The 27,055-nt window shown below is 33.9% G+C and overlaps 1 protein-coding gene across 6 annotated transcripts; it reads left to right on the top strand.

Annotated features, from left to right (window-relative positions):
• The first annotated feature begins 37 nt into the window (after positions 1 to 37).
• On the top strand, positions 38 to 27,055 carry LOC106884226 (rho GTPase-activating protein 19). Of its 6 annotated transcripts, none has more exons than XM_014935482.3 (13): positions 38 to 183; positions 6,397 to 6,589; positions 9,154 to 9,243; positions 9,873 to 10,082; positions 11,382 to 11,596; positions 13,394 to 13,480; positions 13,638 to 13,754; positions 16,932 to 17,084; positions 19,201 to 19,347; positions 20,428 to 20,613; positions 20,993 to 21,124; positions 21,934 to 22,191; positions 24,286 to 27,055. In XM_014935482.3, exons 2-13 carry the CDS (start codon positions 6,397 to 6,399, stop codon positions 24,352 to 24,354), a joined length of 1,857 nt encoding a protein of 618 aa, XP_014790968.2. In that variant the 5' UTR covers positions 38 to 183; the 3' UTR covers positions 24,355 to 27,055. The 6 variants fall into 6 exon arrangements, with proteins under 6 accessions (XP_014790968.2, XP_089200435.1, XP_052832708.2 ...); XM_052976748.2 differs by lacking the exon at positions 38 to 183 and adding an exon at positions 1,035 to 1,251; XM_089344294.1 differs by lacking the exon at positions 38 to 183 and adding an exon at positions 2,476 to 2,681 and having other exon boundaries at positions 16,935 to 17,084.

Here is a 27,055-nt window from a genome sequence, read left to right as displayed (position 1 = left end):
GAGGTTTAAATTTATAAAGTCGACAGATGGCGCTTTGTAGAGATTCGACCAATCAGAATCGAGCTCAGAATTTCAACAAGGAACCGCGGTCATTTCAATTTAGAATCCTTCTTCGGTTTTTGCATATGTAATATTTGAATATTTGTTAATACTAAATTACCATAGGAGTATCTTATTTATTTGGTGAGTTTGAATCTTTGTTTATTTATATCGCTATTTCAGCTAAAGAATTCCATGTTTCATTAATTTTTCTTTAAACAATGAGATATTTTAAGCTCCCCCCCCCCCTCACTTCACCCTGATGAAAACACCAAGACACGTTTTTTGCTTCTTTTTAATTGCTACGGTTTACCACACATATGTTAAAGCTCCGGTGATTTACTTACGAACCATATAATAATATAATTAATAAAGGCATAACTGTTACAATTCTTTTTTTTCTAAATAACAATACAATCAAGTATGCAGGTTTCACCAACTTGACTGCACCCTTTCCCCCCCTTCTCTGTAAGGTGTCGGTTCTGCTTAATATTTCTGACTCCCGAATCGATATCGAATTCATATATTTAGATGTCTTCTAATTCACATTATTTGTATGTCATCTTTCTTAAATGCAGAATTTAGTGTGTGGAAATATATATACATATATATCTTTCATTTTTTTTTCCGTTAACCACTCCTGTAATTTCCTCCTAGAATTTCAATGTGTTTATATATGCATGTATGTGTCTGTGGCATCTGTGTAACATAATATATTTTAATCTAATACTGCTACTGTTGCCTGTAACGGATAAGATTACCTATATATATAATAGAACTCAAAACAAGAGAATATGGGTGGGGTATTAATCGGTAGGTTTCAAAGTGACTCGATTGCTAAGAGTTTCGTGTTTTTTGGTAAATGGTAACGCTTCGAAACTATCGACCTTAGGAGTCACTCTGTAACTTCTGCCGATTATTAATTAAAAGCATGAAGACGGTACCCTTGACCTTTTTACATGGCTACCGAAACTGGTAGATGAGACGGAGGAAACTATTTTCAAACAGAAGGCCTAACCCAAATCCTTGCAATAGAGTTGACTCTGCCAAATGCATCTTTGGATGCCTGGTGGACAGGTGACGGGATCTGATCTCTGAATTTAAAGCCAAATACTGCAAAACATCCGATTTTCTTAGAGATCCGCCAATTCCCCCATCCTCTATTTGTATTCCTTTTTATCAACAACGAAAGGAGGAAAGGAACAAAAAATAGTAAATATATATGATTTCTGTATTGATATAAGTATATTTCAAAGTGAACCGTCATTATTAACAGAATCTAATTTCTCCTTTATTACTTTTCACTTCTGGCTTTTAGAAACTTTTTTTTTTAAGAAGAGAGAGGATGGGGAAGTGGTTACATTTCAAAGAGGAAAAAAAATACAAGCAATTCATTTATTTCAGACCCATCTCTTCAGAATCATTTTTTATTCCCCTGCTTATTCTAGGTCATATAGTATGTGCGTGTGGGTAGGGGTGTCATTTATGAGTTTTTCATTCCCTTCTTCTTCACACACACACATACATATATAGTAAGTAATGGTAAATATTGCAAGAAAAAGGAAGATACAAGTGTAAATACTTCATAAAATTTAGTTTTATAAATGATTGGCAAAATTCTGGTTTAAAGATCCCATATAACCCTTCGTAACGTTTTTTTTTTTGAATTTTCAGAAATATTTTTGCGAATTTGTTCTGCGTACGGGAATTCATACAATTAGGGGGGGGGGGGTTAACCCCTCCCCAACTTAAAAGTTCCACTCGTTTTCGAATTTTTTAAAAAATTAGAATTTAAAATACGGACAGTCCAAATTTTTTGCTTAAATCCCAATAGTGGGCCACCCTTCGGTGCATCATCATTCCATTAAATGTATTTATGGGAAGAAAAATATTGAAGAACATCAATACATGTCAGAGTGACAAAGAAACGAGGAAGGTATCAGGTGGTCGTTGAATGTGCTAAAAATAACAGCTAAATCACCCTTAAATTATTCTCGTTTTTTTTGTTTTTTTTTTGTGTAGACCACAAATTTGCAAAAATTATCGGAAAATTAGAATTCTACATAGAGAATTTCTCTAAGAATAATTTCTTAAAGAAAACCTAAATAAACTCTACAAAAATCTGTCCCCAATTAAATTATTGCATATATCAGAAAAGTTCTATTCTCTGTTTTATTTCTCAATATCTTATAAAGTGGTTAGATTTTAAGAAAATACGTAACATTATACAAAAGAATATGTTTAAATTGATGGTTTTAGTAGAGCTCTACAATGGCCAACAGAAAGAGTGAAAAATCAAATAAGATTTTAAAATTTGACAGTTCACATTCCTCATAGTTATGGTAGGATTGTTCAACAATGATTATTACTTGACCCATTTTCTATTGGGTTGACTTAATTAGGGCACACAGCACGTTATTCATTGTCTTTTTAATTACTTACGAACCATATAATTACTGAACTTGCTGGTTGTAGATCATTGTGGGACGATCTCAGTGAATGAAGATGTACAACACTTTGAAGGGAAATGGTTGAAAAGAAGAGGTCCATGACTGTAATTGCTTTTCCAGCAAACTTGAAGGTTCAACTAGTCGCTCTACATCAGTCATGGGTAATCCACAGCCTGTGAGACTTTCAGAATGGTATCTCTCTTTCTCTCTCTTTTACTTGTTTCAGTCATTTGACTGCGGCCATGCTGGAGCACCGCCTTTAGTCGAGAAAATCGACCCCAGGACTTATTCTTTGTAAGCCTAGTACTTATTCTATCGGTCTCTTTTTTGCCGAACCGCTAAGTTACAGGGACGTAAACACACCAGCATCGGTTGTCAAGCGATGGTGGTGGGGGGCAAACGCAGACACACAAACACACATATATATATATATATATATATACATATACATATACATATATACGACAGGCTTCTTTCAGTTTCCGTCTTCCAAATCCACTCACAAGGCTTTGGTCGGCCCGAGGCTATAGTAGAAGACACTTGCCCAAGGTGCCATGCAGTGGGACTGAACCTGGAACCATGTGGTTGGTAAGCAAGCTACTTACCACACAGCTACGCCTAATTTCACAAGGAAAAATAACATTTATTAATAGCGCAGCCCACTTCTCGAAAAAGGTTGCCCATCTCTGCTTTATGTGGTCATTCTACCCATTGGAAATAGCAACCAAATATCTTGGTGTACTCTCTATTGGCCAAGAAAAGAAGACACTGAATAATGTGATCTTTAGAAAAAGCTTACAATCATAATTCTGCTCGTTCAAGGTCAACTTGGGGATCTATTTTAAAACGGGGGCCACATTTTTCATTAATGTTTTACGTAGTGTTTTTGGTACGGAAAGACTTTCAAACTTCGTATACTTATCTATTTTGTGTTATAGAACAGAAAAATATTTTTGTATTCGAATTTATTTCATGTAAAAAATTGTCTTATTTCGATAATTTCAACCAATCACTGACAAGTATTCAGTTGTTAATATTTACTCCTTTGGCTGATTAAGCGATGTAAAGCGTATTTAATCTCCATACCTTCGTTTTATTTGCTTTTTTCATTTTAAATTTGCTTTAACCCTAACCCTAACCGTAGGGTTAGGGTTAATTGTTTCAGAATCGTTTGTTTATGTAGTCGGCACTTAATGTATATCGGCTGAATGGACGTCAGTGATTGGTTGAAATTACAGAAATACGACAACTTTAACATGGAATAACTTATGGATTTCTTTTTTTTTAAAGAAGACTAAGAGAAAAAGATGTTTTATATGACACATTCTACCAGTGTTCCAAGTTTCAAAGTGTTTCGTTAATGAAAAATGTGGCCCCCGTTTTAAAAAAGATCCCTAGCTGACAGTTACTGAAACACAAATTTAAACATGAACAAAAACTTGCCAAAAGGTTATTAGAAAAATAGCATTTAAATTGCAGTCTGCAAAAGGAAGGACTCATTCAGTAATGTAGTCTTAGATATTCTATGTTTGGTGGTGGAGGGTGGGGTTTGGTATTCATGGCTAGAATACTTTAGATCTTAGTTCTCTTCAATCATAGATAACCTGAAGCTGAACAAACAGGAAAAGATTGTACATACTCCTAACAGTACTGTTACATAGCTGGAACTATAATGATTTAAATACACATAATTAAATATATAATTACTGAGGATGTTGGAGGATTTGTCAGTAGTACCATAAAAATTGTTTATCCTTGTTGCTTTACATAGACAATTCACAGCAAATATGTGTCTCAGAGTTGAAAGAAAATATCTCACATACAAATTAGAACCAATCTTTCACTTTCAGGACTTTCTGGTTGAAAGGTTTGTGTCACAATTTAGATTACTGATTTCTGAAAACAACCTCTGTTGTATTATACACACACCAGTTCGGTGTAACAGTGATTGATGGTTGACAGTTATTAGTGAGTGTATATATGTGTCTCTTAATCAGAGGAGGAAGGGCAGCAATTAATGACTTTATTTAGCAAAGGCTCCAGAGACGAGACTATAAGAGGCAAAATATTAGGTTATCTGAGACCAGAGAGCAAGTGTATGTGCTTGCAACAAAGTGGACTCTACCACAGGCAAAAAAAAAAGAACAGGAAATAGATTAGGTCTACTACTCATGAACTGGTACAGACCAGTGTGAGTTAACCTGAGACCTTGGAAGAAGATACTCACTCTAGGTGTTGGGCAGTGGGATCAAGCACATGATAATGACATAATCTTCTTAACCTTGGTTATACTTAAGGAACAAATAGAACTACCACATCAAATATAGCCTTGAGAAACTATTAATAGAGAGAATAAATGTTGTGTTGATGCTGTGTTTATGTACAGAAGGACTAGTGTTGGGTATGCTAGCTCCCAACATTCATCTTTTCTGCTAACTGCTCTAATAACTAATCTTATATATAAATGGCAATTTCTGTCTGGCTGCCACCATCTTGCTGCCCAAACCAGGGAACCAATCTTCACCAAACTTTCTATACATGTTGAACTAACATCCAGTTCAACTACAGGCTTATTGGGTTTCAATAAACGGAAGATATTGTCACAGAATTCTAAGATTTTACACCAGTTATTTTGATGTCCTTTCACAAAGACACTCTACCCTACTGTCTAGCTCAGTGTCTCTCAATCATTTTTTTTACCTATGGACCCCTTTGATTCCTATTGTACTTAGATAGACTCTCCTAGCCATTCATCATCATCATTTAATGTCCGGTATTCAGTGTTTAAAAAATCCTATTCTTATAATTAAATATTATTAGGAAGTTTATATAAAAAAAAAAATTTTAATATTTTGTGTATTGTAAGAGGTTATAACCAATTTATCGCGAATAAATTTTAACAATATTTTATATGGACCCTTAAGGTCCATATAGACCCTTGTTGAGAACCACTGATCTAGCTTGTAAAGAATAGCTTCAGCTACACAGTGGACATCATGGTGATAGAATAATATTGTACATGAAAGGCGGCGAGCTGGCAGAAACAGCATGCTGGGCGAAAAGCTTAGCGGTATTTTGTCTGCCGTTATGTTCTGAGGTCGACTTTGCCTTTCATCCTTTCGGGGTCGATAAATTAAGTACCAGTTTACACACTGGGGTCGATGTAATCGACTTAATCCGTTTGTCTGTCCTTGTTTGTCGCCTCTATGTTTAGCCCCTTGTGGGCAATAAAGAAATAAGAATAATATTGTACATGTGGCTTTTTAACATTGAATAGTGTGTCTGAAAGAAAAAAGTGGATGGTGGCAACTGGAATATTTTTGATCATAAGACTCCTTGATTATGGTTTTAAGTTAAGTGACACACTCAAAAGAAGTACAAGAAATCAGAAAGCAAACTATTGAGCTATAAATTACTTGTAAAAAAATCAGTCACAGATTTGTTCAGGAATTAAAGCCAAATATTAGACACTAATGATGTTATTTTTTTTTTTTTTTTTTTTTAAATAATTGCATTTCTTATTACGGTTTTCTGATCAGATAAAGCAGAAAACTGCTAACATTATTGGAATCTGTTTGGTTTTTACCATATTTTCCGGTATACAAGTCAAATGTTTCTGGCCAAAATTTACAAGGCGAAGAGGTAGGTTGACTTATACACCAAGACAACTTTGGAGGACCAAAAATTCCATGTGGAATGCATCAGGTTTTGGAAAGGTGATGACAATGTCTGAATGTTTACACTATAGACTATGTTGACTTGTATACTGGAAAATACTGTAACTGTCATAGAAAGCATGTTTTTTTTATTCTCTGTATTTACAGAGATTAGGTGATCCTTTTGGGTAATATATCTGCTTCTATATTTTTAACATATTTATTCTCTCTTTTTCTTTTTCAATGTTTAGATGATGTCAGTACTCCAGAAGGAGTTCAACAAGAGTGTTGTCCGACTCAGAAATTGTATGCCCGAGAAGTTTTTCTCATTATGTTTAATGCACTTATCTGTTGTGCTTGACTTAAATGACAGTGGTTTGGAGGAAATACTGTCTGACAACAAACCAAAAAAGCCTCTTACTCCACTCCGGAAAAAGAAAAATGGTCAGATATTCTTTATTACAATTTCATATTTTGTTCAAGACTGAAAACTATTTGCTGCTTCTTTTCTTTTTTCTTTTTCCACAATTAGATATTAGTTAGCATCCATGTTTTCTCACAATTGTACTTCAATATTTGATACTTAAAAGTAATTAATGCAGCTTCCTCATACAAGAAATAGAAGCTAAATTTCTTTAATCTTATAAAGAACACACTGAATAATGTAGTTCAGAGTATGCTATTCCTAAAGAAAAGATGGTATAATTATGGTTTCAGTGCTATTAATCATAGGTCTACTGGCTTAAAGCTAAACTACATCACGACCACCAAGAACTCTTAATTAAAATAGTCATTTTGCAGGTTACTTGGCGACCTCACTAGTGCCGACACCACATAAAAGGCACCCAGTACACTCTAAAATGGTTGGTGTTAGGAAGGACATCCAACTGTAGAAACCATGCCAAACCAGACATTGCAGTTAGGCACAGTCATCTGGTTTGATGGCTTCTCTTGAACCATCTAACCTATACCAGCATGAAAAATGGCAGTTAAATGATAGTGATTGGGAGGAGTCTGACTAACTTCTTGGCTTCTTGCCTTTCCCTTTTGTTGTAACAAAGTTCTTAACTGTAAATGTAACTTTCAAATTGTACTCCATCTTGGGTCAGAAAAATTACTCTTCATTTATCTCATTTTATGTATCTTCAAATTTTTCATACCTTGGAATAAAAATACCTGGATAATATTTTGGAATATCTGACACGAAAAAAAGAGTTTCACAAAAGATTCATTTTCAGATATACTGCTTGAATATTTATGCTTTAACTTTTCCGATTATACAACCTCTGGTTCATAAATTATTACTTCCTTGTTATGCATGTTAATGGAAGGATGAAAAATAAACCCCTTAGCATTCAGATTACTATGTCAAAGCTTATGCATATTTATTCACATTGTTTTGAATTGATCCTGCATTATCAAAGTTTTGACAATGTGATTGTTTATGTTTTGAATGACATTGTAGAGTAGGTGTGAGAGATCATCATCATCCAGTGTTTTAAATCCAGGTTTTGGGCATCCTCCCAATCTCCTCCTCCACCTGTTCCCTCTGTGTTTCCTCAGTTTACCTCACTTTCACGATCCATTTACCTCAAACTCAAGCACCTTCCCCAACACATGCCCATACCACTGCACTCCATTCACCCTTGCCAGCTGTTCCACCGATTCCTCCAACTCCAGCATCCCCATCAATTCCTCAGTTTTCCTCTTATCAAACAGCTTTCTCTCACCATTGCTCTCTTGGCCCGTCTCAAAATTGCCATCTCACTCCCCTTCAAACACTATGTCTCACTCCTATACAGCATTGCAGCTCTCACGCAACTCCTAAAGACCCTTCCTTTCATCTTCAATGAGAATCTTTTCCCATATAACAATGCTCCACATTCCCTGAACTTCACCCAGCTAAGTCTCATTCTTGCTGTCACAGCTGCTTCACATCCATCCTTTCTCCCAAATAACAAAACCCTCTCACCATTTCCACCTCGTCACATAGCATTTCCACTGGTTCCACCAGCCCTCCAACTCCTTTCTCACATCTTCCACAAACAAACTCACTTGCCAGTCTTGGGGTCACCTTCTTCATTTTCATACATCTACCATGAATCCATTTCTCACATCTCATACACAACACTGCATTTGCCATTACCCTCCTCTCACATACACCACATGGATCCACCTTACTAGCATTTCTCCTTCTGCCCTGAGGTTTACCTTCAGACTCTTGCTTTCAAACGCCTCCTTCCATTTCCAAAACTTCTCTCTCAATCCCTCCATTGTCTCACTCATCAGAACAAGGTCATCTGCAAACAGTATCTCCATTATCAATCCCTTTTTTTGCAGTCTCTGTCACTACATCAACCACAATTGCAAACAACAACAGTGACAACACAGATCCCTGATGCACACCAATTTTCACCAGATCAGATCTGGCCAATTTGAGCATAAGAATAGTAGGATACATGGACCTGATATGGATGGTTTAAATGCCAAAGGGTTAAAGAAACAACAATAATAATGACAGTAACAGAAGCTGGACCTAGTGTAACTAATCATTTGTCACAGTGAACAGCAATAATTGTCTACTTCTACCATCAGTTAAAATGATGGAAAGAATAATAGTAACAAAGATATATTCAAGAGCAAAGATTTAAAAACATAGGATTTGAATATATAATGATTGGAATTTAATAAATAATTTAACATATCTGTAAACAGTACTTTCCAACCTGGGGTACTAAAATTCATTTCACTAAGCACTGGGTATATCCAACTTCACTAACCTTTGAATACTATTACAGAAGTTTTAAGGAAGGTTTCTGGCCAATTAGACTTGTTATCAAATGGTATGCTAGACTAACAAATGTAGTTAGAAAACACTACATTAGACAGTGCTCTGACATCACCTAGGTTGCGGTGGTTGAAACAAATTTTGATTGTCATAAGATCATACCATTTAAATTCTCTGACAGTATTCTTCCTTGTTTGCTAATATTTTCTCTTTATTTCAGAAAGTAAAAGTGGTCTGTTTGGTAGTCAGTTAACTGGAGAGAGCATTGCTTCAATATTTCGTTTGATTGAATTTTTAAAACATCAAGAAAGTAAGGGTTCTTTTGTTTCTTTCTTTTTGTTACATTTTTATGTATTTTGCTTGGGCTTTGAGTGATTTGAACTGTTTAACCCTTTTGATACGAACCCTCCTCAGAGTATTCATAGTTTTATGATACAAACTTCCTGTTTTAAATTAATCTAAATTATAATCTTCAATCAAAATTTTGTTAAATTATGTTCCAAACACCAGCTTAAATAATGACAATGTTACTTTACTAAATTCTTCATTTTTAAAATTAATTGAAATAAAGGCAGTGTATTTCAACAGAAGTATGTCAAAAGGATTAATCAACATAAATATAGGTATCATTGCCATTCCTGTACTTTTTTTTCTGTTCTTTTCTTGCTTGAACAGATTTTCTGACGCTAATTATGGACATTTCTCCTTCAAAACTAATTTAGCTAATGTTGTTATTCTTTTTGTAACTTCCTAGCAAGTATAATAGATATATGCTCTGAAACTAAAATGCTTGTGGATTTTAAGCTGTTCCCTTATGCTTTTTAGATATTACCTTGTATATATAGTGTCTCAAGTAAAATATATGTTTTATCTTTAAATGTATTCTGTATATTCTCTCATTGATATATATTGTAATATGAAATTGCTGTTGTTTTACAGATATTGAATGTGAAGGTTTATTCCGTAAGACAGGCAGTAATAACCGACAAAGTGTTTTGAGAAGCATGCTTATTCAAAATAATGAATTAAATCTAGAAAGTGGGAAATTCTCACCTCATGATTGTGCTTCTGTTTTGAAAACTTTTTTGAAAGAACTTCCTGAATGTCTTATGATGGACAAATTTTCTAAAGCGCATATCCAATTGACAGGTAAGAATTTTATGTGTAGCCTTGTCTTAAAATGATGATTGTAAACAAGCATCACTATCATACACACCATGTCCATCTGTAGCCTTCCTTGAAAAACATGTCTGGCCATGGAGAAATATTACTTTGCTTGGAAACAGATAAGGGTTGGCAACAGGAAGGGTATCTGGACGAGAAAATCTGTCTTAGAAAATTCTATCAGACCTATGATGCAAGTATAGAAAAGAGGACATTAACCCTTTCGCTACTGTATTTATTTTGAGATGCTCTGTTTCTTTCAATTACTTTAAATATAACAAAGAATTTAGTAAAATAACTTAGTTATCATTCAGCTAGTGTTAGGAACATAAATTGTGACTAAGGTTTGGTGGAAGATTTTGATTCAAAACTTGTACTCAGAGCCAGAGCCGGTTTCAGCCAGGTTGGTAATGAAAGGGTTAAATTACAATGAATGAAGATACACATGTAGAGAAAGAAACAAAAGATAATAATAGCATTCAATGCATAGTAGGTGTCGTAAATATCTAAAAAATTGGCTCTGTTTTGTAGATGTAAATGTATCCATAGTATCTTCAGATGTATGTAGTCAGAGAAATGGGGTTGAAAGACGATTTCTAGATGTGAAGTAATGGGATTCCATTGATCAATTCAGGTCATGTGAATAGTTTAATAAAACAGTGACTTCAGATAATTTCATATATGCTACCATCTGACAAAGAAGACAGTCTAGCGGCAGCAGGTTTAGTGACCCTGCTGAAGAGTTGAAGTTATTTCATGTGATGAAGTAATCAGTTTGGTGGTGTCTGGATACAATTCAGTTTGCATGTCATGCATACCTGTATGGAGTAATTTTAGTCAGGTGTGCTCTGGTAGGCCACAATTAGTGGGTACACAGAAGAGAAATATTCACTAGAAACAACCAGGTATTGCATGGGCCCAGCTAGGACTAAGGTAGTATTTCTGGGATCTCAGCATTTTATTTGTGTGTGTGTATGTACATACATACAACAGGCTTATCTACAGTATCTACCAAATTCAGTTCATGAGGTATTTGTCATCCCAAGGCTATAGATGTTCATGTAAGGTGCTGTGCAATGAAATCCTGCTCAGGACAAATGTGGTTGTAAAATGAGTTTTTACACTACATGGCCATGTTTGCACCTATGTTGTTAATGTCTATTCAGAGGGAAGCAGTTTCGCCCAACAAATTTTTTTCTTCTTTATGTCTAAGTTGCTTAATTACAATCTGAATTTCATGTCACCTTGTTTCACTCCAATATTGTATATTTTTTCTCTCTTCAGAAATGGCACGTCACTGTAAGCTGGAAAATAACAAGAAGCAAGCGAAAGTACTAAAAGCCATCCAACTGCTCATACTTCTGCTCCCTAAAGAGAACACTTTACTACTTGAATGTTTGCTTGATCTCCTCTCTAAAGTTGTAACCGAGAAAAAAAATCGAATGACAACCAAATCTCTTGGCACTATATTTGCACCCCATTTCCTCTGCCCAAGAAATGTATGTCCTGATTTGATTTTATTCACTCTTTGGCATTCATTGAATTTTTGTTTTTAAATCAGTAAAATATCAGTTCTTAAGAAATTTTGGTTTCCTGACCCTTTCCTTTTAAAGTTATAAAATGTAAAATATTGCCATAGTCAACTCAGCATATAGTGTACTTAAATGGATTTCCCTATAATCAGTTAAAACTAATTATTTTGCTTCTTTTATCTTTTACTTGTTTCACTCATTTCACTGCAATCATAAATATTGTATTGTGATAAGAGTATAAAAGTTTTTTTATATTTTCTAAAGCAATTGTTATATTAATACTAAGGTATTGTTAGCACACCAGGCAAAATGCTCAGTGGCATTTCATCCATCTTTATGTTCTGAGTTCAACTTTACCTTCCATCCTTTTGGGTCGATAAAATAAGTACCACTTGAGCACTGGGGTCATTGTAATTGACTTACCCACTTCCCTGGAATTGCTGGCCTTTTGCCAAAATTTGAAACTAATAATAAGGTATTGAAATCAAAATGAATAGACTAGTGCAATTAATGTTATGCACCAAAATTAATGTAATCTGTTTAGCAACCCATGTAGCGTGACATAGATTTTTACTCTGGCTTGTCTTTAATATTATATATCACTGAAGTACAGTGAGCTGGCAGAATCACTAGCATGCCAAGCAAAATGCTTAGCAGAATTTCGTCTGCCTCTACATTCTGAGTTCAAATTCCACCATGCCTTTCATTTTTTTAGGTTCAATAAAATAAATACAAATAGAGCACTGGGGTCGATGTAATCGATTTACCTCTCCTGCAAATTTGCTGGCCTTGTGTCAAAATTTGAAACCAAATTACTTATAGCATCAACTTTTACAATGTATTTGTAATTTATGTATGCTTCAACTTTAGTGTTAATTTTCAACTCTTGCAAAGAATTTTCTGTGGAAAATTGCATTATAGAATGTGTTCCAAGTCAACCAATATACATTTGAAAAAAACCTCTGAAGATATCACAATTTTTAGAATGAATTTCTGTAGTGCTCATTTTTACACAAAGTATCAGCTATAGCACTTCAAAAGTAAACTTGGAAATCTTGTAATGGTGATGGTAACCCAGTCTAATGTGATGACAATCATTCCTTGTTCACATTATCCAAGAACTTTACAGTTTTACTTTGGCCGTGCTAGCTGTCTCTCTATTTTCACAGAACAGTTCTGACACAAATAATGGATAACAGAAGTGGTTTCTCATCATTTAAGATAAATTTTCTCTTGCAAATTCAAGTATTGAATAACGTTATCATAATTTATGTAAATCATATGAATTAGCATTGTAGAGCATCTGATCAGACACTTTACTATCATAGTTAATTCTTCACGATGGAGTCTAACTCTTGATATAATCAATAAAACAAGAATCAGTATGATATTATAAGTTCAAGGCAGAAATGTTAGCATGCTGGGTGAAATGCTTAGCAATATTTCGTCTGTCTTTAGGTTCTGAGTTCAAATTCCACTGAAGTCAACTTTGCCTTTCGTCCTTTCAGGGTCAATAAATTAAGTACGAGTTGTGTACTGGGGTTGATCTAATTGACTGGTCCCCTCCCCAAAAATTTTGGGCCTTGTGGCTAGAGTAGAAAAGGAAATTGTGATAAGTTCAATTGACTATTCTGCCTTCCCTGTGTCCCTAGGAAATAAAAGGTTATTAGGGTTTTTTGGTGTTTTTGTCTTGTTTTTTATCTGGTATAATTTTACATGTAATGTTTTGGTCTCTCTTCAATAATGTTCATTCTCTCTCTCCAGCTCTCACCTTCAGAATTCCATGTGGCAGCAGAAAACTTTTCTGAACTTACAACTTTCATCATTGAGCAAGCTGGTGATGTATTTAAGGTAAACTCTTTAGTGTGTATTTCTATTTCCATGTATCATACTTTATTGTCTTTTATCTTTTACTGGTTTCAGCCAGAGGTCAAGACCATGCTATGGCACCACCTTTATATGGGTGATTTTTTTTTAATAAATTATCATCATTATATTTCCATTGCAGATACCTAAGGATTTAGCCAAAGATGTAAACCAATTCTGGATGGATATGGAGAATCCAAACAAATCACCAGAAAACTTTTTTGATATTACTGAAAGCACACATCCTCTGACTTCTCGGGTTTGTATAAAATTATAGATCAACTTTAGTATAAACTCTTGCTCTATAATTCTGATTTCAACATTAGATTATTTTCCTCCTACTGCTGTCACGATTAGCAAGTGTAGCAATTTGAATCGCAGCCATATGATGTACCAACTAACATTCTCCTGATTGGTTAACTAGGTTATTGATTTTGATTTCAAGCAATACTAGATATGTTGTACTGTTGAACTGTGACCATGCTGGGGTACCACTTTGTAGGGTTTTAGTTGAATGAATAAAGCTCAGTTAAAGACGGGTACTTATTCCATTGGTTACAGGGACATAAACAAACCAACACCAATTGCCAGTGGATTGGGGCAAACACGCACACACTCACACTCATATATATGACAGGCTTCTTTCAGTTTCCATCTACCAAATCCGTTCACAAGGCTTTGGTTGGCCCAGGGCTGCAGTAGAAGACACTTGTCCAAGGTGCCATGTAGTGGGACTGAACCCAGAACTATGTTGTTGGAAAGCAAACTTCTTACCATACAGTCTTACCTGCACCTATCTACATTTTTTTTCTTTATTCCATTATATTTTGTAACACATGATTTGCCTATTTAGGGCTGCCTTAATGGTGAGGAAAATTTATGGAAGCTTGCACCTCATCTGTTTGGTACCTTGAGGTTTGGGGTTTTATTGAGAATTTTTAGATATTTATGGATGAAAAATCTTTCAAGATTTTTTTCTCCAGTTTAATATGGCAAGGAAATGTTATTTTTCCTTTGCTTTACTTCATCTTTTTGCTTCCTTTTTTTTTTTTTTCAATGCTGTTTTTATTGAGTTGTGACAAATATATATATATGTATGTATATAGGAATTATTACTATTGGAATTTGAAGTTTCTTGAATTGTAAGTTTGAGTTTCACTTTAACAATTGAAGTAGGAAGCAGCATAACAATACATAGGTAAAAATATTTGAAAACGTAGAAGATAGAATGCATCACAGACAGAACAGTATAATTATCCATAAATACAAGATTTTTTTTCTTTTATATAGTGTCACCATTAGCCACACTTTTACCAAAATCTTCACTACCTCCATAACCAATACAAATAGAAATATTGCAAAACTCTGTGTAATTTCAACAACCCTAATATCTACCCTTTCAGTGGTGTGTGGCTTAGTGGTCAGAGTATTTGGTTTGCGATCATAAAGCCATGAGATCGATTCCCAATGGTGTGTCATATTCTTGAACAAGACATTTTATTCCCTGTTGCTCCAGTCCACTCAGTTGACAAAAATGAGTTATACTTGTAACTCATAGGATCAGCCATGTCACATTTTGTGCCACCCTAAGGATGTGCATGTCCATGGAGTGCTCAACCACTTGCACATTAATTTCACAAGCAAAGTTTTCTATTGATTGGATCAACCGGAATTTTTGTCATCATAACTGATGGAGTGACAGTAATGTATTAGTTTTAAAGCTTTTCTGCAGATAACTATGGAACAAAATGGTATATAGGACTTACTGAAAATCTCTCTAACCCTCTCCTGACTATATATTTAATGAAATTCACTGTTCACTGGTTTCAATTAGGTTTGAAAATGATCAAGAATTTAAAGAGATTTGGTAAAAATAACTAATATTTTTATTACTAAGCTACCTGAAATTATGATGGAAGGTTTTTTTTTTTTTAATGTAACCATTTGAAAAATGAAATGAAAAGTGGTCTGGAGTATGTTGGTAACCAAACAGCTTTAAGAAAGATTTTTACATTGTATGACATTCAAACATTCAGAAGTCTTTCCTAATATAGCTGGAGTTTAAATGATACTATTAACAATTGTAAAATAGATTGGTCCATGCTAGAACACACTCCTTAGTAATGGTTCTTGAAGACGTGATCTCTGTCTCAGAGAGGTTGAATCTTTTATCACTAGTGAAATCTTGCAACTATTCTCATTGCTAACCTCTAATGGTTTCCCAACTACTAACTGGTTGAAATAGTTTATTTCCTATATGGTGGATTTGTCATATAATTTTCTTCTTTTTAAATTATTTTGTTCATCGACACCAAAACTTTAGTGAAAATAGCTCTCTTGCTTATGTCTGCTTACAAATGTAATACTGAAGACATGAAAGCTTCATATTTTTTTTTCTTGAATAGATGAAAATATCACATTCTGCACATGGCAATTGATTAGATATGTGTATAGCACATTTTCTAACTTCATCAATAGTCAATATTAGATCTTGATGTACTGCTGACCAATCATATTGCAAATCATAATTACAAATACTTTTGCTTGTATATTGCCACACTGCTTACGTACTTCAATCGTTCAAATAATTAGTAAGGTGTAACTCACCGTTATAATTGAAGTAGCTTTGGTTCCTAATAAAATCTACACACTCTACAATGTATTAAGTACTTTTTCCCTAATTGGAAACAGTGTTTAGCAATTTATGTAATTCGTACACATACATACATAATATTTTGTGCTTTTATCATTGCTTTTCTTCCTGGCTTTGTTGCACACAAGAGGTTTTTGCTCTATTACTTGTGAATATAGTAACCATGGATCATCTTTATTGCCAAACGTCTTTAACAAGATGTTATATATTTACACAATGTTTCTCATACCAGTTTCTCCACACATTCTTCAATGTAATCAAAATTAAACCCACCAACTACACCATCACCACCATCATTTTGGAGCCTGGCTCAAATCCTGACTTTTTTTTTTATTTCACTAACCTTGATACCAGTATCTACTTAGTAATACTATCACCAAGTATCACTATTAACTTTTCAGATTACCTTAGACCTATTCAATAGAACATTCAGAGAGTGTTGATTTAAAATCTGTTTTATATTAGTGCAGTTTTCTTTAGCTTTTATATGTTCTTGTACATCCTTTTATTGTGAAATGAAAGAATATTGAATTTGTTGTACTCTGTGTGTCATTGACACTTGTTTGACCAACCTTGAAGGGTTGGTAAGCAAAGTCAAAGAGATAGAATTATTTACAAAGTGTGATTTTATTTCTCTTAGCACTCATGATAGAATTACTGCTTAGTCTTTTAGCAACTCTACTAGAGTTACAGTTTACTTCTAATACTGAAAAAAAAATCTTTCATTTTGAAGTTACTTTTGATCCATAATGGTCCATATTCAATCCCCATTCTTTGATTTAGAAGGCAACAAGTGATGATGCAGTGAACACTTGTGTGAATTTTGCTGACCGCAATTTAGGCAGTGAAGATGTAACGCAGACTGAGATGGCAAAACTATACAACCACATTCAATCAATGCCGAACACTGCCAAGAAAAGGAAGTTGTTAAAGCAGGTACTTTAGTTGCCTTTGATTCTGAGGAAGATGATGTAATTCATAAAAAAAAAATTACTTTGTGTTCCCTCTTGCCTGCTCCACTTTTAATTTTTTTTTTTCTTACCTAACATTTCTGACTGTTGGTCTTGAATGCCTTCGTAAACGTGATAATGAATTTAAGAAGTAAATTCTAGCATTATGCATTAGTTTTGCTTCTTAATTTGTAGGCTGTGAATGATTTCATTTCTTGAAATATCTTCTAAATTTTAAAACTTGATTTATGGTTATTTACTGCATTAAGCCTGCTTAATTAGGTTTTAGTGGCTTCTTCAAGCATGTGTAGTAAATATCTGTAGAAACTTTAGTGTTGTAATTTTGTTTATAAATGTATTCTAACAATAATCCTTTAATGTAGCAAATTTAGTGTTATTAATATACTTCACTTTTATTCAATAACTTTCTAGATTTGTTTCTGATACTCTTTTTATTCCCATTGAAATATGATGTGGTCTTTGAGTTGACCCAGTATTTACAACAATCCTACAACTTGTTTCTACTTCAATTGTTTTCTTGGGATTGCTGCATGCTTTCATTTTATTTGAAAGTAATTCACTGGAGAGGAAGGTTTTATCACATGTTGATCTTTTTACTGATATCAGTCTTTGGACTTTGGTTATGCTGGGTTACTGCCTTCTAGTTGATTACATTGACTGGTTTTTTATCTTATTGACTTGGGCAGGATATGAATTCAGAACATAAAAGAGCATCCCCAAATGCCACAGTGTTTTGTCTGAAGCTCAAAGTTTCTGTCATCCATACACCATAAAATAATTAAAGCCAGACTGTGTTGACCTTTGTTGTGTGGTGGAATACAGAATGAAATAGTTGAATTGGATTCCAAATAGCTTGTGCTGACAGAATAAATGAGAAAAATAAGCCATAAATATATGGAAAAATAAACAAGCATTATTTGAATGCTTTAATCATTACCGTTGGCTGTGAGCAAGCAAGACAGGTTCTTCAAGCCAAACCACCTGGCAGGAAACCAAGGGGTCAACCAGGAATGAAATGGTTGGATAATATCCATAGTCTGTTGGCCATCCTTGGAAATTCAGCCAGAAAGTCTAATGAGAGTTGCTTTTGATAGGGCCCTATGGAGAAAGTACCTTGGGACTCTACCCCAACAACCTTCACCTGAATAGTGGATGGAGAAAATACATTGGTGAATGGACCGTTAGCTGTTTGAAAAGAAAATGTTTATATCTGTTAGACGGATCTGCAGCATGGCATATCATCATTTTTCATAATCCTGCATCATCTGTGTGGAACCCAACATCCTCAGACCAGATCTCACCACTTCATTCTATGCCTTCCTTTGATTTCCTATACCACTTCTTACTGCATCTTATCATTACAGATGCTTCTTACACACATTAACGAAATGCATTTAATGTCCAACTTCTCTCTCTCTCTCTCTCTCTCTCTCTCTCTCTCTCTCTCTCTCTCTCATATGCAAGTTAAAGTTACATATCCAATAGTTCATGTCCTATTCTTTTCCAGCTTCTACAACTGCAAAATCTTCTGCATTTATTACCTGTTTCAAACTGCTATACAGCATTCTTCTAATATTCATCAAGGACATATTTCTAAGACACTCTTAAAACTTGAGCTTCTGCATAGGCTTATTCTAACTCTGCACCTCACTGCAATGTTAGCTTCTTTTTTTTCTTTTTTCTTTCTATTTTAACTTTTAATATCCTTTCTTCACTTGCCATTTTGTGTTGTTTTATTGGTTTAGATTCCACTTACCTTGCCATATAATTTGCTTATCTTCTCTTGCTTCATAATTCTTTCATTGATCTGCTCTTTTTTCCATTTCATTATTTATAGTTTCTGTTTTCAATTGTCCCTGTTCTGCAAAATATTGTATTTTAGCACTTTGCAACTAAAATGTGCAATGTTTTCTATTTCTTGACTGGTGTTGTAAATCTTTGTACTGTATTACTTCATAACATTTTTTTTTGTTTTTTTTCTTGTACATCAATAACAGTTAATCAATTATTAATTTCTATTCACTCTTTCTCACCTTGTGATTTAGTGAATTTATCTCTGTCTTTTCCCTATTCTTTTGAAGTTCGCCAAAGCTAACCATACAAATTTAGATTCAGTTTCTCGCTCAAGCAAAGAGAATCTCAGTATCTATCAACGGGTCAGTCAATCAATCAGGTCAACAGGGCGTCAAACCCGGAGTCGGACTTTTGGTTTAGGTGAAAGCATCATGGTACGTACAATACTTTTCTGAAACTCGGCTTTGTTTTACATTCATAGTGTTTTGTCTGTTGTTTTGATTATTAATGTTGATGAGTGTCAAGACTGAATTGTCGTTCTTGCAACCATATAAACCTTGAATCATCATTATTATTTCATTTATTATATATCTTAATTCGAGTAAGTCATTCACTGAGAAGATAAAAATTTGATGGGAGCAAGGAATAGTTGATGACAAATTTTAGGGTTTTTTTTTACATTTGGGCAAGTACAGGCACAACTCAAAATGTATTTCAGTTTTATTCAGCAAAGCATAACCTTCCCATAATTGTCAGAGTAGTGAGGAATCACAGTGTATAAATTTTTTTTAAATCTTATATATTAAGGATTTATTCATCTATACTCAAAAGTTTGAGAAACTATGCTTTACTAGGGACATCTGAGTAAGAGCAAAATATTTTTTTGTTTATTCATTCATTTAGATTGTTTATTTTCTTCTCTGTGCATATTTATTTCTTGTTAACTTTGTATGGTAGGCACAAGTCCTGAAATTTTGCAGGAGTGGGCAAGTTGTTTATATCAACAGGTACTTATTTTATCAAGCCCAAAAGGATGTAAACACAAATCAGCCTTGGCAGAATTTGAATTTAGAACGTAAAGCGGGAAAAAATGCTGCTAATCATTTTGTCTGGCAGGATAAAAATTCTACCAGCCCCTATCTTTATCAGTCCCAATATTTAATATATGAAAACTACATTACTTAATTGTTTTTTAAGTGGGAATTGTGTTTCTGATTCACATTTAGTTTAATTTGTTTTCAAGTGATTGGAGAGAAGATATAGAGGATGGGAGTTCTATATTAAAAGAAAATTACCTAGAATTGTTGCGAAGATCTAGTTAATTTTATTAACCAATACAACTAGAATTACCAAATTGTTTCTACAGTTTCCTGGTTAATTAATTAGCATGTCTCAGACATAGAAGATACTTCCAGCTAGATCTATGTATTGATTGATTACAATCTTCTTTGATAGACAGCAGTTTTTCTAAGCTATGTTATTTGAATTACTCTTCAATTTGTTGCATTTTATAGAGACATTTGCCTCGAATGAGAAACAGACAGAGAGATGGGGAATCCTATTTCTATGGCTCCAACTCAGTTTTCAAGTATAACAAAGGGAAAAATAAAGAGACCACCCCTTTTGCATGGAGTTCAGTTGTTAATAATTTAAGACGTGAAGAGGTGGCCTCATGTTGCTTGAATTCAACTTACAAGCCAGTAAGCTCATTTTATTTAAGTAATGCAGTATTTTGGCTTTTTTTTTAATTGATTTTCTTTATGCTTTAAAAGTTTTATACTAATTCTCTCTCTCTATCTATCTCTCTCTCTCTCTCTCTCCTCATCATTATACCATCCAATTTACCCTCCTTTCATGGGTCGGATGGAATTTGTTGAGGCAGAATTTCAACATCAGGACACATTCACATGTGCATACACACACACACAATTTAAAAACGAGCATGCTGTACACTATATATATATATATATATATATATATATATTTTTGAATTTTGAAAGAAATTAATCTAATTACATTTTGTATCTTCAAGCTTGAATAATGTTCATTTCTTATTTAATTTATCTCTATAAATTGTAGACGTTTACTGACTACAGTACAAAGAATACAACAGAATCTTCTTGCCAAACACTGGATGACACATTAATTCCTGAACCACCAAGCTCTCTACTGAAAAAGAAGCTTGATTTTGACACTGTCTTACACAGTGAGGTGAGTACTCTGTAGAAGTACCTTAGATCTGTTAATGTTGACTTTTCCTTTTAATTCTGTAATGTATTGCACAACTGTGTTGCACATCTATCAATTTTTTCTGTGAGAAGAGGCCGTTAATTCCTTCTTCATTTCTGGAGAAAGGGATGCTGTGTAAGCCTCCACCACCTCTTTCTCTACCTTCTCATAGTTCAGTGTTACTGATTTTGAAAGTTGTGGAGAAGGATCAGCTCAGTACTTAGTTGATGTTTAATCTATACCAACAGAAGGATGAAAAGCATAAATTGATTGCAGCAGTGTTAAAACTGCATTTTTTTTTTTTTTTTTTTTTTTTTTTTTACAGTAGTATAATTTCTGTGCATTACTAATTATATGATAGCTATATATAAACTATCATATCACTAGCAATGCAGGTAAATTAGTTATGCTACTAAGAATAACTATATATAATCTTTGTCCTGTATATGGCTTTAAACTGCGTCCAGTAGTAAGGCCTTGGAAAGACAGTCAAAACAGTCTTCAAATTTGAGATCCACTGTTCCAAAAAAGTGGGGGGAGGTTTATTTCACATTTTCTCAAAAGTTTACAGATTCTTATGATGTTGACAATATTTTATTTATTTACACTTACAATACGTTTGTGCAAGTCATAATTGTCACAGAAATTATTACTTCAGCAATATATCAATAAAATTTTTCCAAACACGAATTATAAGCATCTATATTTTCTTTGTATTGATTAGTTTAAAATTATTATGTGAAGTCTTGTAATCTCAAAACTCTTGTTTGTCATCTTTGTTTTCCTCTTAGACTGGGAGTCCACTTGTTCATGTGGTAGACCTCCATGAATCATCGGTCACTGTGAAGAATACTAGGAAGCGGAAGAGTGATGAATCTGAAGAAAATAAAGCTAAAATCACAGAAACAGTTCCATCCATTGAGAATGAGATTAGCTACTTGGCTAATGATATCAAAAAGTTAAGAACAAAATCATCGACACCACAGTGTGGAATAGAAGAGCTTGCTTTTTACACTCCTATGACATCATTTCGAAAAAACCACTACAGAGTAAGTTAGGGCTTTTTTTTTTTCTACTTGGGTCGTGGCTGTGTTGCTTTTGAGAAGCTTGCTTCCCAAACTCATGGTCTTGGGTTCAGTGCCATTGCACACCTTATGCAAGTGTCTTCTACTATTGCCCCAGGCCAACCAAAGCTTTCTGAATGGATTTGGTCAACAGGAACTGAAAAGAAGTCTGTCATATACGTGTGTGTTTGTGTACACCCTTGCTTTGACATCACATGGTGGTTGTAAATGAGCATCACCATCATACGAGTGGTGGTGTTCATTTCCAATCTTCCATGAAAAACATATCTGGTCATGGGGAAATATTACCTTGCTTGGAAACAATGATGGTTGATTACTAATAGGGCATCCAAGTGTAGAAATTCTACCTCAACAAATTCCATTTGGCCCAGTATGGAAAAGTGAATGCTAAGTGATGATGATGGTGGTGAACTTGTAAAGTGCTGCAACAACTGAGTCAATATAACACCAGGTCCTTTACAGGTCATTACATTGTCATCTTCTATTTCTTCACTTAAACATAATTTCAGAGTGATAAAATAAGATTAAATAGTCAAAATACAATATTAGAAACAAGTTGGCCAAATTTATTGTACATCTCCTTCAGATCATCTCTTGTTTTCACATAGATTAACCATGAGTCTTAAGTCATTATGGTTAATCTTATTCTTTGAATTTGATACTTGGTGTTCCCAGTTAACAACATAGTGTTTTTTTTTTTTTTGTCTTTTAATCATTAGCAAAAATTATAAGACTGAGTCCACTGTTAGGATATATGTTAAATATCACGTCAAAATCTTAACCCCTTAGTATTCATGTTACTTTGTCGAGTGTAATTCTTATTTATTCACATTGTTTTGAATTAATCATACATTATCTTGTAGCTTTGAGATTTCAATAATGTGGTTGTTTACTTTTTAGAATGATATTGTAGGATAGGTGTGAGAGATTGGATCTAGCTGGTTTGAACATAAAACAAGAAGAATATTTGAGTTGGGTATAGCCAGTTTAATCACTAATGGTTTAAACACTAGTTAATATTAAGAAATGTAATATAAGAGGGTTATAGTCAGTAAAAATTGTAAATGCTCTGCAAAGATAGTAAAAATTTCCATACAGTTCAATTGCTAGTCATTTTAATCAGTTCATAACATCTTAAACAATTTTTTCTGTTCTCTGAATGCTAAAATAGATGCAGGGAAAATTATTTTATTGCTATTTGTCAAGTGCTTAGATTTTAGACCTTAAGTTACAACTTTGTTCATGTGTGAACCACAGAGGCAATAACTAGTAATCAAGACCATTGGTGATATGCCATCAAGGCAAGTGAAATTATAGTTGTAGCCACTGTTGGTGTTGCATAACTGGCACTTGAAAAGCACTTTACGAGTATTGGACCGCACAGAGGTAATGACAAATGATTTGGCAATATGCTGTGCTTAAGAAGACCCATCAAGCCAAGTGAAATCATAATCATGGCATATACCAGTGGCACGCAAAAGCACTCATTACACTCTCGGAGTCTGTTGGCATTAGAAAGAGCATCCAGCCATAGAAACCATGCCAAATCAGATTGGAATCTGGTACAGTCCTTCAGCTTACCAGCCCTGGTCAAACCGTCCGACCCATGCCAGCATGGACAACAGACATTAAATGATGATGATATATGTATGTATCCATTTGGTGTTGACTGTTGGTTAAAAAAGAATACTATAATAGAGATTGATAATACATTTTATTTTGGTCAAGTTATGCCTGAAGACTGTGCACCCAATGATGAAATTCAGAATAGCAAGAGACTGACTCAAGCAAAATAGTATATATTTATTAAATGAGCACCAGATCATCTTCATACACAAGTTCAAAAGTAATTGTCTTTATGTATCAAGTTAACTTTTTGCACTATGAACATTTATGATAATTATGTATTACATTGCTTTTTTTTTCTTGATAAATAAAAAAATAACTTTGTTACTTTTTCTTTCAATATTTTCTTTTATTCATAAATTTCTATAGAAACAATTTTTTATACAAAATAAAATGTTTGGCTGTTATCTATCTCTTCATTTCTCTTGATAGACTGCTTGCAAACTTCCCCGTCGACCAATGGGTATTTGCAATACACCAGTGACTGAGAGCTGTGTCTGAACATTTACTTTCACCTAAAATAATCGATGTACTGTACCTTATGAAATGAGGTAGTTTTCTTCTACCTTGCTCAAATCACAAACATGACAACACCACCACTTATTTCTCCTGGCTGATTCTGCAATTGCTGTTAGCTGAAATGTCTAATGACAGTTTGCCTTCTTCCACATTTCCACAGCCTTTTCTTTCTATTCGAACAATATCTTAATTTGCATTGTGTGATATAATTTTTTTTTTTTTTTTTTTTTTTTTACATATATATGTATAAATGTCTGCAATCCATTGCTTCTCTTTCCCATCTTTCATCAGTATATTCGACCTTACTATCAGATCCCCATTCTCCCATTCTCTCCTGTTGACTCAAATTTATTTAAGTGATACATATGAGTGTATGTGGGTATGTGCATGCAATTTACACTACTGCGATGCAAAATGACATCCAAAACTGAATATAAAAATGTGATTTGTAAACTATACATATATATATATATATATATATATATATATACTTTATGTAAATTTGAATCTAAAACTGTTTTACATAAATCATATATCTCCATTTTAAATGTATCATATAACATACAATATCAGTTCATTTTCTCCATTTCTATTAAACAACATTTTTTTTTGTTTTTGTTTGTCATTAATAATCCCTCACAGACTTCAGTGTTCATGTTTTTGCTGTCACTTCCCTTTTCTTTCATGAGATTTTGGTTCTTCAGATGAATGGTTAAAACCATTGGGAATGTTCTGTACTACAGATAGCACTATAATTATAGAAACAAAATGTGAAGAGCTCTTGTTGGAGAGTGTAAAATGTTTACAGATGTGAGCTGGACTCCTGTAAACCAAATATCCAAAAAATTATACATTAAGAAACAACAGGTTATATTCAAAGATATCTTATTTGACAGACTATACAGTGGAGAACTCTTCCTCCACACACACACACAAGGGTCCCAGAAAGTCGACCGGGGTTGGTTGGCGTTAGGAAGGGCATCCAGCTGTAGAAACTCTGCCAAATTAGATTGGAGCCTGGTGTTGCCATCCGGTTTCCCCAGTCCTCAGTCAAATCGTCCAACCCATGCTAGCATGGAAAGCGGACGTTAAACGATGATGATGATGATGATGATGGTCAGAGTCTGGGTTATTGGCATGTCATACTGTCAAAAATCAAGGTGCACTGTATAAACTTGTACACCTTGTAAGTCGTCAAATATTGTAGTTAGTTGCTGAAATTTGAATATGCTTTCTTCTTTGTCATGTATTTGTGTGCAAAGAGTTAGCTATTTTACCTGTTCATTCCATGAGACTTGGTGTGTTAGAATTTCAGTTCCAAATCTAAGTACAGCTATAGGGTAAATATTCTTTAATGATTGCCCTGAAAATTTTTAATATCTACCCTTTGATATAAATCTGTGTTTTCATCTATACTAACAAAAGAAAATATTAAAGCCTTTATTTGAATAATTATTCAAATCCGAGTATAAGACATTTTGGCGTAGCTGATTTGATGTTTTAATGTTTCTCTCTCTTTCTCTTTCTCTCTCTCTCTATCTATCTATTTATTTATGCATGTGCATGTGTTTGCCTCCATTGCCAAAAAGTACTGTCACCAAAACAGGCTGACTGTCCAGTCAGCCGGGCCAAGCCAGGCCAGATCATCAGCGTTCAAATGGCTGCACCCAGTCATCTTGTTCCTTTCAAAGAGATTATTTCATCTTTCTATGAACTATTTCAATAAAAACTGTCTCCCATTTTAGACAGATTCTTACAAAATCTCTTACATTAAGATGGTGCCAGGACTGATAAGCTATGTGACTGTATGTATATGAAACAAACGAATATCTGTTCATTGTTCTTGTTGCATTTTATCTTGCAACAAAACTTCCCAAATATGTAGCATCCTTCCTATGTTCTTCATTATTTCATTTTTATTTATCAAGTGTCTAATTCTTTTTTCTACTTACAATTTCACAGTCTTCATGTATATAAACATGAAACATGATAAATTTTTAAAATCCTTAATTACTCTCTTAAAGGATATTAGTAATGTAAATTGAGGGAAATTTTGAATTGGTTTCTCTTCTAATTAAATATAATTAAAGAAACCATGGTTATGAATTGAGATTAAATACATTTCCTCTGCTCTTCATTTTGTTTTTCTGCTTTATTATGTTATTGAATATTATGATATAGAAGGTGGCAACCTGGCAAAATCATTAGCATGCCAGACAAAATACTTAGCAGCATTTCTTCTGGCTTTAGGTTCTGAGTTCAAATGCCACTGAGGTCAACTTTTGTCTTTCCTCCTTTCAGGCTTGGTAAAATAATAAGCACCAGTTGAGCACTGGGCTCGATATAATCAACTAACCCACTTCACCAAAATTTCTGGCATTGTGCCTATAGTAGAAAGAATTGTTATTGAATATGTTTGCTTGCATTAATTTACAGTTAGTTACTTTCCCTAGAGTAATGCTTTACATTCTCTAGTCAATTTCTTTGATTATATCATGTAATTATATCATTCACTCCATAAATATGTGCAATATTCATTCATGTCTCACTGTGTAAATGAATTGTTGATTGTTACAAATTCTTTTGTAATGTTTCTATGTTATTTCCCATTGCATCAACACAGTATTATACCACATTTGTAAGCACAGTCTTGTACCATAGCATAATAAATTGAGGGACCAAA

This window comes from Octopus bimaculoides, chromosome 2, assembly GCF_046866305.1.
Source record: "Octopus bimaculoides isolate indiv1 chromosome 2, ASM4686630v1, whole genome shotgun sequence".
NCBI lineage: Eukaryota > Metazoa > Mollusca > Cephalopoda > Octopoda > Octopodidae > Octopus > Octopus bimaculoides.
This window is presented reverse-complemented; position numbering and strand designations above follow the sequence as displayed.

Coding starts and splice junctions, on each gene's coding strand:
- LOC106884226 (XM_052976741.2), top strand. Junction 17,085..19,200: donor AAAGGAAGTTGTTAAAGCAG/GTACTTTAGTTG, acceptor ATTCTTTTGAAG/TTCGCCAAAGCTAACCATAC. Junction 21,125..21,933: donor ACACTGTCTTACACAGTGAG/GTGAGTACTCTG, acceptor TTTTCCTCTTAG/ACTGGGAGTCCACTTGTTCA.